This window comes from Eretmochelys imbricata, chromosome 11, assembly GCF_965152235.1.
Source record: "Eretmochelys imbricata isolate rEreImb1 chromosome 11, rEreImb1.hap1, whole genome shotgun sequence".
NCBI lineage: Eukaryota > Metazoa > Chordata > Testudines > Cheloniidae > Eretmochelys > Eretmochelys imbricata.
In genome coordinates this window covers 62,389,334-62,405,566 of record NC_135582.1, presented here as the reverse complement: position 1 = coordinate 62,405,566, position 16,233 = coordinate 62,389,334, and the positions used below count along the sequence as shown (strand labels likewise).

Below are 16,233 nucleotides of genomic sequence, written 5' to 3'. Positions count from 1 at the left end.
GAGCAGTCCACCCGTTACAAAAACCCTTGCCTTCCAGAAAGAGAAAACAGAGCCATTGATCAGTGCTTAAGTTGTATATCCACAGGAACTTTAGAGAGTTCTAAAGGAGGGACAATCTTCACCTTAGCCTTGACTTAACAAGCGCTTACATGCCATGAAGAAAAGATAGAGAGTTTGTAGTTCTGGAATGCAAGAGAATTTAATGAGGGAACCTGCTTTTCATGCCAAGATACGAATCAAAAAGCACTATAACGCACCACTAAAATCTTTACCTTCTTGGAAATATGATGAAACAGACTTGCCAAAAAAATAAAACCCTTTGTACTGAGCACATGCTAAAAACCCTACTGAAAATGTGGCCCACAGGATTTGCTCTGTGATGATCCCAATGTCAACTGCTGGGAAGATAGGTGCTGTAGGACTGCCAGTCCAAAGTCTGCCTTTGACACTGACCTGTCTTGTAGATCTCATAGCGCAAAGAAAAGCCAGCGCCTTGCCGTGCATAATCAGAGGTGAACTTAATGTAGAGAGAGGAGCCTGAGGAGATGATGGTTGGAGGAGCGATGTTCCCACAGTGTTTGCCCAGCAGGTCTGCCGACTCGCTGTCGCCGTCCCGTATCTCGATAAAGTCATATCTGTCCGAGGGAGTGGGAAGGGAGACAGAAGAGACACATGACAAACAGGTTGATGTTACAGAATGTATGGCACAAACACAATGAGTCCTTCTTCCCACCTTATACGTGCCTACATTCTTCACAGAAGCATCTGCCTGGCTGTTTGCTTTGACCATGTCACATCTTGTTTGCATCTCTCCATTTCCACTGCAGTAAGCTCAAGCTACTTGTCTTCACCTTTCAGACCCTTTATGGCTTACACCTGTCCTACCTAGGATCTCTAATCCACTAGACAGATATAAACTCTCACCTCCACTCTGCCTACGTCACCCTTGATTGCCCATTTGCCAAATTTTCAGACAAGCGATCATCATGCAGTCTCCCATGCTACCACCTATGCAAAGGAGAAGCTCCCTATAAAAATCTTCCAGGACACTATCCTCCTTTACATCTCTTCTTAAAAGGCACTGTCCCACAATGCCTAAAAAACATTTGACAGTTCTTAGACAGCTGGTGTGCTGTGATCACTGCTTATTCCACTGTTCATAATGGCCTCACTGCTTCCTTGTGCTCTCCCATCAGTTTGCGGTATCCACTTGTTGTCTTTCATCTTAAATGTTGGGGCATGGGTCATCTCTTTGTTATAGTCTGTACAGCCCCCGGCACAATGGGGCTGGGGCCTCTAGGTGCTACCCACAATACAAATAATAAACAATATTAATTGTAACAAACACCTCCCTCTACTGAAACTTTGCTCCTAGACCTACCTCCCATTCCATAACTAGCTTGTGTGTTTCCTTTCCCTCAGTTCCTTCCCTTGATCTCTCTGGTAAGTTGTATTATTTGTTATTTATATTCAGCTCTCAGATATTGCTCTCTGTCCAAAGGATCATTCACTCTCCAAGCACTCCTGCACAATAGGTACGATACTATCATTATCCCCATTTCACACTTGCCAAAGAGGTAAAGATTGGATTTTCAAATGCACCTAAGTGATTTAGAAGCACAAATCCCGAGGGATTTAACAATCCCTCCCTAGATGACTTGCCCAAGGGCACACAGGAGGGCAGTGGCAGAGACGGGAATAAAACACTCTTAACCCCCCAGACCCATGCTCATTCCTCTAGACTACTTGGTAAGAGTTTCCATTCTAACACTCTCTATACACAGTTTTCCATACCTCTCACTTCGATTGACTTAAGTGGATTATCTCATTATCCATATGATCATCAAGTAGGGGTGGAGGTATCATATCTTGTGCCTAACCCTGAAGTCTTAACACACATCCCCTATTGGCTTCCAAGGAAGTTCATGTAACAATTTAAGGATTAGTTAACACACACACACCCCACCAGCTCAGTCCATGGAAGGCAGAGATGGACCCAAGACAAAACTCCAGATCCAAACACCCTCAGAACTTGGGCAATTCAGGTCCATTTCCGGAAGCAGATCCTCAACTGATGTCAACAGATCTATGTCCGTTTACACCAGCTTAGGATCTGACCCCCTAAATTTAGTAGTCGAAGGCCATCTATAACAACATAGATAACAATGGCTGAACAACACATCTTGTCATTGTATTCATCTTGTATCATCAGAAGGGACTTCCTGGTGCTCTCTCTTTGATTTCATTCAGAATGTTTACCTCCCTGTATTAATTAAACAGAATGTCCCAAGGCCACTGATTGAATAATATGCTACCTCTTTAAATTGATCCAAATAAAGGGTGGAATTTGGGTTATTTTTACCAGAGATTATTTCTTTCTTTAGGTTTTGATCAAATTAAATAGAAGCTCTAATTAACCAGTGATTGATTGAAGTAACTGGAAGGAAATATATATATATATGTATATGTTGATTTATTACTCACCCATCAAATAGCATGTGGCTGTGCATGTAGAAAAGGTAGACAAGCAGTAAATGCTCAAACAACATGGCCGTGTAACCAGTTAGTTCAACATATATATCATACCAAATGTGACATTATAACAAATAGAGGCAGGATGGCCTAGTGAACAGAGCTCTGCCCTAGAACTCGGGTTCTATTCATGGCTCTGCCTCTGGCCTGCCAGGTGATGTCACTGCCCTTTGCCTCAGTTTCCCCATCTGTAAATCCAGGATAATTATCTATCTTTGTAAAGCGCTTTGAGAACTATGGATGAAAAGTGCTAGATAAGGGCTGGGTATTTTTATTATTACTCTACCAACTCCTCCTAAAGCACTGGGTGAAACCCAAAATGCAAATACTGGGGAACCAATTGCAATTTTATGCCTAAATTAAGCACCTGCAGCCTATATTTTGGTGCTGTTTGGCTACAGATGCCCAAATTCCATTTGACATGCCTAACTGGACATTTGTAATCCCAGATGAGGCATTTGGACGCTCACTGTGGGTGCCAAAGTTTGGAAACCGCACTCTGTAATTCACATAATCATTATCAGGAGCACACACTGCTGAGAGAAGTGACATAAAAGTGACTGCTGATAACAAGGTCTAATTAATCACATACAGAACCTTGCTGTGATCAGCACTTGGGCAGACACCATGCAAAGTATCTCTCTCTATATATATAGAGAGAGAGAGAGAGAGAAATGAAACCCCCAAAGCTATTAGAGATGGGCCCAAGTCACAGAATTCAGATCTACCGACACATTTCAAATCATCCGAAGCTTAATGGTGTTGGATCCTTACCAGTGTGCCAAGACCACTCTGTCTATTATGCTGACCAATATAATCTTATTGTTTCTTTGCATTCCCCTGTCTGTATCCACCTGTCTTTCCTGTCTTACACTTACATTGTAAGCTTTTGGGGGCAAGGACTGTATCTCTGTTCAGTGTTTGTACAGAGCCTGGCACAATGGAGTCCTAGCCCATGACTAGGGCTCTTAGGCACTACAAATAAATAATAATTCTGGTTTTAGTTTGTCCCATTAGAGAGATAAAAGCCCACTGTGAAATTCCGATCTGAATCTAAAACTCCCAGTGAACCCTTTGGCGTGTTCATCTTGCCGCATGTCTAGTGGCAGGATAGTACTGGTATCTCTGTGTGGCAGATAAATAGTTTTTACATGAACATCATGCAATCTTTACACACTTTCTCTCTCCTTTCTGTGTTTAGTCTCTGACCAGCCTACCGTTATTTACAGAAAACTACCCATCTTTCTTTCTCTGTTTATTTGCTTAGCATCAACCTGTTAAAACAACATGCTAGGCATCTCCTCCTCCAAGGGGACAGGAAAGTGCAGAAATGTTACACACTGCCACGCTTCTTACTTTCCACTTCGTCACAAGATCCTCTATTTGGAAACTGAGAGTTGAAAGAAGTAGCTTGTTGGACACAGAAGGATTCTCATGTGACTCATTCCTGTCCTGCAAGACACACATACATCATTAAGCCACAACCCCAGAACTAAATGTGCTGCTCAGAAAGGAAGGCAGTCCGAATAGGCCAGGTCTCACTCCTTTCAAGGAGTTAATCAGGCTGGACTCCAACTGAAAAATGCCTGAAGCTAAAGTGCTATCTATACTGGGCCAGGCACTGAGTTAGCAGTAACTAGCCAGCCTATAATTTGGTGACAAACACAATTTGGCTGCCCAGCATGAAAGAAACCAAGTCACATTTAAAGCCTCCTTTTAAAAGAGTGATCTACCAAAGGAAGAGCATTCATGGGGCTAGATCCTCAGCTGGTGTATGGAGCTACGCTGATTTACACCAGCTGAGGATCTGGCCTCACATGGGATATCTAAAGCAGCCTCCATTAGTGCATTAAGCAACATGATTAAAATCTGTCACATGCGGTTTGTTCTCTCTCGCATCCTCTCCTCTGGGGAAAAATTGTGTGGGCAGAGCAGTGCTTTGTTTTGGTAGGGTTTTGTTTCTCTGTTTGTTTCACCCAGAGTTCAGCAAACAGAGGAGACCCTTTTTTTTTCTAGTGAATATCTACTCGAATTCAAAAGACTTTTTTTTTTCTAAAAAGAAAAGGAGTACTTGTGGCTCCTTAGAGACTAACCAATTTATTTGAGCATAAGCTTTCGTGAGCTACAGCTCACTTCTAAGGTGCCACAAGTACTCCTTTTCTTTTTGCGAATACAGACTAACACGGCTGTTACTCTGAAACCTTTTTTTTCTAACCACCTTTGCAGCCCTTTCACATTCAGTGAACATCCGTGTGCTCCCGAGTTAACGAGCATGAATTCTTGAATATTCATAAAAAGTGGATTTCAAATTGTACATTTGATTGTAAAATTTGCCATTGGTGCTGAATAGTTTAGTTTACATACCCGAAAGTCAAATCGCATTGTTTCCGTTCTCTTGTTTACATAACTCAACAGCACAGCAGGGATTTTGAGTTCATGCTGTCTCCATGACATAAATCAACCAATCAGTATCCAGAAGAAAAGATACATGACTTACAAAATCAACCAACACATTATGAAATGACAAGATCTATAACATCCTGTAGCCCAAGAATTAGTGAATAATTTCAAAAAACAAATAAAACTTGTGAATTTTGCAATCTGCTCAAAGACAATTTGCAAATAGGAAAAAAAGGCTAAATTCATCTAACGTGTTATTCATTGGGAAATAATTGCTCCTCTCTACATTAAAACATTTGGCCTCATCCAAGCACCTAAAGAGGAGTTTTCTCCTCATGAAACTAATCCTTAATAAATCAAATCTTACAACCAACTAAATAAGTCTGCAGGAGGTCGAGAGATCGTTTTTGCCAAATGTGGAATTAATATAAACACATAAGGGATTTTTGTTGTTGTTGTTAAAAATCTTGGCCCAAACCCTGCAGTCCTTACTCAGGCAAAATTCTCATTATGTTTTTACAGTACTGATAAACAGATCTGCAAAGTGGGACAGTATTCACACCAGGATATTACTTCTGCCAGAATGCACTATAAGAGCATTTGCTTTCTTTACTAGTTAAACTTCATGCTTGATTCCTTAAAAGTAAAAGAGCAAATATGTTCATTCCAAGAATTCACATCCTAAACTGAGACTCCAGGCTAACTTCCGCAGTGGAGACTGCTCATTTTCTTTCACACTTAGGTTCTGCCCACTCACTCGCCCAAGCTCAAGCTTGTTGTTAAATGTAGTTCTGTTATGGTGGGGTCACTGGCCAAACCATGTTAAAATCTGGTTTTGCTAGAACTTTGTTTATGTTGAGTTTAAACACAATTTCCAGACTTGGTTCCTTTTCCAGTGTGTTGGGGGCGGGGGCGGGGGGAACCCTTTGGATGTTTTCTGCACTTACAGTTTCATTTCCAGACGGTTATGGAACAGCTCATTGTTGGGTGGAGCAGCAAAATGGCATGATGGCATCTGAACTATCTCAGCCAATCACAAGTCAGCTGGTTTTCATTCATAGGCAATACTATAATTCCATTGGTTAAGTAAACATAGCCCAACACAAGGCACAGTTTTACTGGTTAGCTGAACTCCTAAGTCATATCTGAACAGAGGACACTACTGTCAAATACCATAGCCAATTCCTATTCCAAGCCCCAACAAGACAGCGATGCAAACGGTTGGCCCAGCAGTCAACACCCATTACAATAAAACGTGGTCAAGGGATTACATATGTTTTCTTACATGGATGCAGACCACAGTCTACACCAATGGAACAAATACTGGCAACAGCAGTTTCAGGAGGAAGGGGGGTTATTGGACTTGAAACAGTTTCAAACACAGGGTTGTGTTTATTCTCAGCATTGTACACACATCACTGGGTGTTTTGTGAAGCAGGGAGTGAAAGTCGAAGTGCTTCTGCCTACGTAGGCAATGGTGGGAGAGAGCAGAGAGAGGGGGGAATACACGCTTAGCTACTCTTCTTGAAATTGTTTAACAAAGTGAGCCAGAAAACATCTATCACTTATGGTGCTGCAATTTATTAAAGATTCTTTCTTAACAGAAAGTGACCTTGCTTTACCAGTGTTAAGAGAGTTTTTATAATTCAGTATGAGGCCTTTTAATGTCTCTACTACTCACTCTCCTTCTTTCTTTTTTCCTATTGCCAGCCCTGTCTATTGCTCAATATCTTGCTACTCTGTGTTTTCTCCAGTTTGCAAGCAGCTTTGGTGTTAGCCCTTAGAATGCTGAAGGCCCGGTTTGGTTTTGCAGGCATTAGTATTGTAGTATTGTAAGGTTACACTGGCAACCTTATACATCATACGTTGGAGTGAATCCAGCTTGCCTCACTCACAAGAGTAGTCTCAGTGGAATCAGTGTGTGACTATCACAAACCAACCAAGGTCCTGCTGCCGCAGTTTGCACCTCAGTTCTTTCTTGCAGCTTGGCCCCCAAATGGCACCCAGACAGGCGAAGAGCTATGCTTCTCCTCGGGACGTAGCTAAACCAGTGCTTCCTCCTCACAGTCGATCTGAGCCAACATATACCTCCACCCTTGCCTGGTCCCAGGAAGATACAAAGTCCAGAAACATCAATATACACCTAGCAAGAATGTAACCGGATACCTCTGGGCTCTCCAGCAGACTCACTCTGCAGCTACCCTGCTGAGCAACACACCCAAAAGTGCAGAGCCCAGATTCATTTTGCTCAGTGCAAGATCAGGGATCAACAAACCTACTGTTAACCACATCCTCCTAGCTGCGGAGGCCAGCCGTCATCCAAACCGTGATAAAATAACACTGCAGGGACATGTAAGCAAGTGGTAGCAGGAGGAGGAGGAGGGGATGCAGTCGGTGGGAATGGAAGGCAAAGCTTAAAGCAGGACAGAGAAAAACCTTCACGACTTTCCAGCAAAACCCCAGTGCCTACCATGAAAACCTGAAAATTAGCTAGTTTCCCAACTGCAATGGTCACATGCAAAACTTTAGCTCGGATGGTATTTTCCCTACATTTTTTCCTTTCACCTTTTTAAAAAGGAGAGATATTAGATAAAACCGACCCTATTTGCAGTCTATCTCATGAAGCCACGTTTGTGATCTAGAGATGGGAACTAGCTGTGCAGTTATAATCTCAACTTTCCTCACATTTTATTATTAGTTTTATTTATAGTAGAAGCATTTCCATGGTGCTCGTGACTGCAATATCTCAACACCTGGCAAACATTAATGAATGTATCCTCAGAAGACCCTGGGAGGTAGGAAAGTTGAGAGGATTGGTGACTTGCCCAAGGTCACACAGGAAGTTTGCAGTGGAGCCAGGAATAGGATCCAGACTTGATTAAACAGATTATATTATATTAGACTAGTCTAGGATACACAGACAGACCAACAGAAAGACAGACAAATAGATACTTAGATTAAATCCAAACATTCCCAAATTTGGGAATGGTCAATGCTGATTTGGGCCTCCCGACCCAGCACTCACTCCTTTGTCCTGTTTAGCACAGCATGTCCTACTGTAACTGCTCATAATAGGAAGAAATTGGAGGGGGTGTCTGTGTGAATCACTATTATATTGCAAATTCTCACCTGAAAGGGCTAATATACTGCCAGCTAGTGCAGGTATATTGGAAGACTGTTTAGCCAGAACTTTTGCCAACCAATCTAATTGGCTCTTTCACAATATCCCTTTTATAAAATCCTCCGAAAGTTGTGGGTGGTTTTTAAAGGTGCTTTAAGAATATCCTATTTCATGGTGATGATGTCACAGCTGAGAATCAATAGTTTTATTAAAGATGATTACGGAACAGCTCAGCATTAGGTGGGGAAAGAGGTAAGTGAACCACCAACTCAGTCTAACACTGATGTTTTGCGGCAGACACAATTAATGTCAACTGCATGCTCTGTCAGTTGCTCTGATTGTACTTTTCCATAAACCTCCTTCAAATCAAAAAGAGCATTTTGGAAGCGTGAGCAAAGTCCCCAGTGACTTTTATAGAATCTTAAGCAATAGTAGCATACAAATAACACAAGTCAAACTGTTGCAAAAGGTGCAGGAGATTTTTAAATGGCATATTTTATGGTCATAATGTCAGAGGCATGAAAGCAATCTTTCTGATGGCATCATAGCAAAGAACTTATATTTGCTGCCGGTGGGATTTTATCTGTAGCCATTAATTATAAATAGGGCAGATGGATTTGGCTTACATTGGTTTTACACGGGTGTAATTCATCAATTTATGTGGAGTCACTCCTAATTTACATGGGTCTGAGAGCAGAACCAGGCCTGATGTGTATTGGTATTTGTATCTATAAATGGGTGTGTAGACATAAAAGGTGTAATTCTAGTCTGCGGCTTGTATACTCATTCATGCAGTGCAAAATGGGCACAGAATGCTACTAATTCAGAATGGTAGTGTTTTGTGCCCACTTTGCTCTCATTGCAGGGCAGCGGAGTAGCAAAGCCCAAAGGGCCAGATCCTCATCTCATGTGCAAATCAGAAGTGACTTCACTGGAGTCAGTGAAGTTACAGTGGTTTAACACTGGTGTAAGTAAGAGGAGAATCAGGCCTCGCGTTGTGTGGCATGTATGTGGTCTTATGGGGCTTTATGAACAAACAATTCTTCCACTCTGTTTTGGGTTATTCTTTCAGCTCTTCCTAACCTACATGACCAGAACTTCTGAGAAGAGAGAAAAACTAGCCATCCAGTTCAGGCAGTAGGAAGAGAAAGAATAACCCAAAACAGATTGGAAGACTGCTTCCAAAATCCCTCAAAGACATAAATAAATAAACAAATAAATAAATGGAAGCCACAAATAACATCTATTTATCATCTTTGTCTTTTTCGCTGCCATGATAGCAGTGCCAATGTAGAGATTCTTCCAGCAGTTACTGTACATTACGTGAAAACCAACCAAATATATCTTGCAGAAAGGAGAATCAAAGATTTTTAAAACTGCTTCTTTGGCAAGTTTAGCCTCAGATGAGAATTTAGTTCCTGCCTCCCATTCACTGCCCCTCGCCAAAATGAACTCTGACTACTTCCCCCACATTTGTTACCATCCCTTCTTCAGGCTACATTCCTGTGGCAGATCTCAGCCGAGAGAAGTATTGGAGGAGAGAAGAGCTCGCATCTGGGACATATCTGGAAAACTGTTCATTATAGAAGAAAATAAGATGTGCTAATGTGCACGTTAGGGGTTTTCTGCAGGCTGTTATTCAGGAGTTACACGTGGCTGTTTAATTTTATTTCTGTCTCTAAAGCCATCTCTATAAATTCCTCACCTTGCTATCTTTAGCTTCGGGGCTCTTTTTGTTGCAAGAAGTCTTTAGTATTCCAAAAAAAAAAAAAGAAAATCAGAATGAAAACAGGAATAAAACAGATTAAATACTTCAAGGATCACCCCCAGCTTCCACACTGTTCTACTTTGTTAATACTGTAATAGAATTGAAACAACTCAAAGCCCATCCTGTCACACAGACACTTGAGAAACTCCATTTGCACCTCCCTGCTTCTGCTATAATCCATTTGTGGAGAAAATTGGACTTTGTTTTCTATTTCATTTTACTGTCACCACTCACTGGCGCTTGCTCACTAGCAGAAGAAATATAATAAATAAGAGATAATAGTAAGTAGCAGAAGGTTCACCGAAGAAAAGTACAAGGCAGAAACTCAGTGACAGACCAAGTTGGCGTCATATCACATCCACAGACCTGGGCCGGATTCCTCACCTAGGACCGATGGAATCGTTCACAGTCAGAGTCAGGTGGGAAGTTTGTAGCTCAGGCCCACTACTACCTAGAACCCATTCACACTTTGCTGCTTACTGCATGGGCTTTTGTTTGTTTCACTCTTGGAATAAATATAGCACCAGCCACATTAACCTAAAACTATGGGAACCCAAAAATGATCAGCCCACCCTAATCCTCCTAGCAGTTTGTTTCCCACCTTCCCCGTAATAGTCCTGTCCTTAATGATGGTATGGGAAGGTCTTCCAAAGGCTGATCTGCTAACCCAACTTCTTTTGCTCAGCAGTTTCTCACTCTTCTCTAGTTTACATTCTGGCTCCTTTTCTGTCAGATGAATTATGAAGACATTGCTCAGTTTAAAGGCAACCCTGTCACAGTAAGATCTATTCTTTCTTCCTCCTTCTTAGGGGCTGGACCGGTTGTGCAATTGACCATGTCTATACATTAGGAAAGCCACTTACTGTATTCCACCATACCCTAAAGCACCATCATGTATTTGATAATTTGCATATAAACCTGAACATCCCAGCCACTTAGGTACAGTGCAATGCAGGGACGGATCAAGCCAGGGTGACTCGGATGCTAAAAGCATCCTGACTTGTCTGGTAAATAGCCTGCAGTTTGGCCTGGCTAGAATACAATTTTCAAATGTTAATTCTGCACCCCAGCTAGAAATACAGGCCATTCACCAGAAAGCAGGTAAGAACACTGGGGATCTGTATCACTAGAGAAGAGGTTGGATGTGGATAGGATCGGCAGTGGGGAGAAAGCGTGTCCCTTCTCAAAAGTCCTACAGTAGAAAGTACATCTCCTGTGCCTGTTGAAATCCATCCTTAGCCGAGTGGCCGAAACTGCAGCTTCCTCAAAGGTTGTGTCTGCACTGGAAATGTTCTTGCCCATTCTTCCCAATGGTTATTGCTCCACAGACACTAGCACCAGGCCAAGAACGATGCAGACTAGAGAAAAGCATTTTTACTGCCGGGTCACATACCGCATGAGTACAGCATCTGCTGCTAGCATCGTGAAGCACGATGAGTGATAAAACAGTCTAATGGAAGCAAGGCCCGAGACTTGGGGAAAAGCAGAAGGAGCAGTGGGTGAGAATGTGAAGTGGATCGATATATTTCCTCTTATTGAGGGATGATTTGGAGGTAGGGTGATTATAATCTATCAATCCAGGCAACCAAAATCTCCCTGTTCCCCACACAAACAATGCCCTGCTACTTCTTTGTTCAGAGATATTTATTTCCTTTACTATTAAAACAATCCTTTGTTTCACTCTCTCACTCAGTCTCCCCCAGCATGTCTGTTTTGCCCTGACAACTCAGCCAGGGAGAGTTACACGCCTTTCTCACCCTCCAAGGCTTTCGTTCAGCTCCATTGACACTAAAGGCAAGAGAATTCTCTGTGTGTGTGTGAGGAATCAATTACTTCCTCTGACACTCTATTATGATAGCGCTCACATCTACAGATTCCAGATGAAAAGGGAGAAGAAGGAGGGGGCATCGCAGGTCCCGGGTATCCCAAGCTGCCATACTTAAGAGACAGAAAGATGTCTCACTCCTTGACTACCTGCCCGAAACCAGAAGGCGCATGGCAGGAAAATCAGAGAAAACAATGATCACAAAGGAAATCTTAAGAAATCAAATGGAGCAAAATAACTTTAAGCAAGCTACAGCAAACACAGGATACTGGTGGGTTCTTGTCCCTGTAATAATCATGTGACACAGAGGCGTGCTGATAAGGGACCAGTATTTATTTCCTGCTGATAGCCACCTGCCACAGGTCAAGATTACCAAAGATTAACACCCTTGTCAAATCTCAGGGCCAGTATCCCAACTCCTGGGGCTACTGTTATATCTTCCCCTTTTATTTTACTAAAAATGGAAATAAAACATTGCATTAGCATGCACAAATCAAACAGCAGTCCTAGGAAAGAAGTCAGGGCAGATGCCCTGAACTCCCTGACATTTTAGCTCTCATTGGATGTCTGTCAATAACTACTTGCTCTGAATCCCACTGAATTTCTGGTGCATTGGCCACTTCTTGTTCTCATGGAAGTTCCTTCTACAATGTCCTGTGTGAGCACTAAGGACGGTCTGTGAACGACCATCTGTGTTTGCTGCGGGTGGTGTTTCTCACTATCGATGCCTGTGCTCCTTGTGTTAGCAAAGGAGAATTCTGAATGTCCTCAAGAAAGAGTCACTCTCTTCCTTGGTTTTATTTTGGGATCTTCTGTTCCTCCTGTAGGACTGACCCTCAGTGGCAACTGTAGCATGTAATCCTGTCCCATTTGCAAGAGGGGTCACTCTCTGACATCCTTGATACAGGATCTTGTTCTGACACTACTTCAGGATTAATTGGCTTTGGCTCAAGAAGCTTATTAGATACTGGCAACCTTCATCTCTGAATTGTTTTTTCTATTAAAAAATAAAAGATCCGAGTTGCAATAGTCTAACAAAGCTCTGTGTGGATCCCATGAACCTCCCAGGGCTTCCCTCTTTAAAGAAAAAAAAATCAAGTTCTTTGCTATTTGTAATGATTTTTCTCCTAACCAGCATAGTGAGGGTCTGACACAGTGTGCTCGCACTGATATGTCAGTGTGGCTAAAATGAGCTAGTCATGAACTGTAGGCCATACCTGTTATTAGCCCATCTGAAATTGCATAGCAAACAAGCTGATTTACACTCAGTGTGTTATTACATTGCTACTTGATGTGTTGTGCAACAGCTGCATTTCAAATAAATTTTGAGTGCTAGTCTCCTAGTAAGAGATAATCTCTCTCATTTAATTCAAATAGATCAGTGCCAACCTTGGAGAATAAAAAAATCTCCTGTAGTTCCAATGACGCTTTTGCATTCTGCTGCCTCTGTTTATTGCAGATTTCACACTTGATGGTGAAACTCCTGTCTGGTCAGAAGAGGACTTCTTGGCCTCTGTTCTTAGATGAGCAGTGTGCCTGGTGCTTAGCATTCTGACCTGATGCTGTGTGTTATTATGACATGGTATCCTTTGTACAGAATTCCCTCATCTGCAGGAATTCCACCTCTCCTTATGCTTGGAGCAGGCTATGAGTTAAATATTGTCTCCTATTTTACAGGTGAGGAAACTGAAGCACCCTACATAATTTGCCCCAGGTCACACAGTAAGCCAAAGATGGAGGCAGCAGGCAGGAATAGAATCCAGATCTCCTAACTCCCAGTTCTGGATGTTAACTGCAGGCCCCTCCTTTCTCCCATACATAAATAAATGTCTGGATAACATGAATTAAGAAACTACATGCAGCAAAGGTAGTTGGAATCTCATTAAAGGACAGATCCAATGCCCCTAAAAGTCAGTGGAAAGGCTTATACTGATAGCTGGAGGCTTTGTATCAGGCCCTTAAAGAATAAATTTTTAAACAAATGGCACCTTTCATACAGCCTCAAAGTTCTCTACAAGTAATAATTCACTAATCCTCATAACAATCCTCTGACACGTGTAAGCATTATTATCCCCATTTTGTAAAAGGAGAAACTGATACAAAAAGAAGAGACAAGTGATATTCTCAAGGCTACACGGCAAGTCTGGAGCATTGCCATCAACAGAACCCAGGCACGCTGACTCACAGTCACTAGTATTTCACTTCTTGTGGTTATTGTCCATTTGTTTTAATGAGATTGCTTCATTACTTTTAAATTGGATTTTCATTAAGTGTGGTCAATACAGGATACAAGAGGAAATACAGAAGAAATACCGTCGGGCTAGAGCTAGTGTGACTTGAAGCACATGCCTGGGTCGGGCAGCAGGAATCCCCCTTATCGCTCCATTGGGCTGTCTGGATCTTGGGTCCAGGAGTAAGCAGGGCTATTCATTTGCCTACTCCCTCTCTGCAATAGGTGAACAGGGCCTTGGTTCTGTCCCCTTCCTCTGAGCCAGTGCAGGGTGAGTAGTAATTTATTGAGGAGATAGGCTAGCAGTAAATCACTACCCCCAGGTGCCAGGATGACACAGGAGAAGAGCGGTGACTCAGAAGTATGGCTGTGAGGCCCATAGGGGCAGTGTCTAAAGCCACAATCTGGCCCTTAATTTCTAACAATTCCAACAGGGATACAACATACAGAACCAAATCCTGACCTTTCTGTGCCCAGCAGGCTGGGTAAAACAGTGTGGTGGGATAAACCATAGCAACACTTCTTCTGCCTCATCAGTGTCTGAAGAATTCAAACTACCCTTTAAGAACACAAGCACAAACAGATTCAGAGCTGGCTGCATGCTTCTGTAGACAGTCAACAGGCCACAATAACTCAAAGAGTCAGGTTCCATTCAATTCAGTGGGTGTTAACTCTGAAGACTAATGCAATGTTTAGATGTCAACATGGTTGACTCATTTGCTGTTGATTGTTCTGGCAAATGCACCCACCTATCCAAGGATTATGACTGGGGATTGGGATGGTGACAGAGTTAGGTTACAGTATGCCCCAGTTTAACCACAGATTCCATTGCAGACAGTGCTGATGTCTGAACAGCTCCAGCTCAAAACACTGTTTCTGCCTGTCCAGCCCATAAACCTACAAGCAACCAAATGCCTTCACGAATGTTTCCTCTATGATTTCCCTTCCCTTCATGGTTAAAGTTGAACCCTTCTCATTGTTTCATTCACAGAAGATCCAGTGTGGTCGCTTACTACGTCCCCTCAAAACACATCTCTCTCTAACATTATTCATATATTTCTATTTTCTAGGATTTTCCCAATTCAGAAAGAAATGGCATTGTTTCTAAAATGTTTACTAATGAGATAATTTTGCTTATTTTTCAAAACATTTACTAATTAGTCACCTATAATTGCTGTCTTGTCTGCTCTTTAACCCCTGCTGATGGAAGGAAGCCTTCCTGCAGTGTTATATTCTTGTGTGAAGGGATCTGGTCAAGGGTGCTGAGCCTAAAATTATAGTTGCCAGCTGTGGTTTGGTATGTGGGCACTTACACCCACTTTGCATTGACTCTCTGCCCTGCTCTCTTCTTGTTAGTATGCAGGATATTAAAATCTACAGGACTCAGACTACTTGCTAAGAAAGCAGAATATTTGTGTTTGCTTATTTCAGTGCCCAGCTTGAGAGAGGCTCATGCAACCACAACAAGACCTTGCAGGCTAACTAGACTCTGGCTTGATGTGTCTAATGGGATCCCATCCCACATCATAACACCCATGGCTTCAATGGAACACACGGCAGCATGGTTGTTATCCCTAGTGTCTAGTAGCAAGGGAGATGTGTTTTGGTTGATCTAGGAGTCGTGAGCCCTGGGTTGTACTCTTGGCTCCCTGACTGACGAACTATATGACCCTGGGCAAGACACTTCACCCCTCTTTCCCCTCCCACCCTTTGTGTGTCTTGTCTATTTACAGCATCCACTCTTTGGGGGCGGGACTGTTTCCTCTTCTGTGTTGGCACAGTCTAGCACAATCGTGTCCCGATCTTGGTTGGGAACACTAGGTGCTACTGTAACACAAATAATTAATCAGCAGCAGAGAATTTGGCTATCAGTCAATGCTGCTTACCCTCCTTTGGGGAAACTGATATTTTCCAAGACCAGCAGAGCAGCTTTAAAACAAAATATGAGACGTGTAAGGTGAGTTAAATTATGGGCAGGTCAGCTCCAGACTGGGAGCACTGTCCCTTTAAGTTCTGTTCTCATATTAGGGTAAATGTGCATGAATTCCCCATAGTACTTTCTACCGTACCCTTCTTCTGAAACCAGTTTTCATTTGAGATGAGGCCACTCCTTTGGATCCAAATTCTGGGGAAGGTCCAAACTCGGTGGCTCAGGCTCATCTTTGGTTTTCATTCTGCCAGCTCTCTGAACAGCCACCTCTCTCACAAGGACCAAACTCTCTTGTCTTGTTTGTCATGATACCACCAGAGGGGGCTACAAGTACTCTTGTTGAAGCCAATACTGTATGTGAAATCATCACAGTCAGAGACAGCATGTCCACTGGGTTATTCATAATTCAACTGCATTTCATGTTCAG

The 16,233-nt window shown here is 42.5% G+C and overlaps 1 protein-coding gene across 3 annotated transcripts in view; it reads right to left on the bottom strand.

The window, feature by feature from the left end:
- NRP2 (neuropilin 2) overlaps positions 1-16,233 on the bottom strand; it is a 118,832-nt gene that overhangs the window by 77,566 nt on the left and 25,033 nt on the right. For all 3 annotated transcript variants that reach the window (XM_077830146.1, XM_077830147.1, XM_077830148.1), the window contains exon 3: positions 454-635. In XM_077830146.1, coding sequence (XP_077686272.1) covers positions 454-635 — 182 coding nt within the window. The remainder of the gene's footprint in view (positions 1-453; positions 636-16,233) is intronic.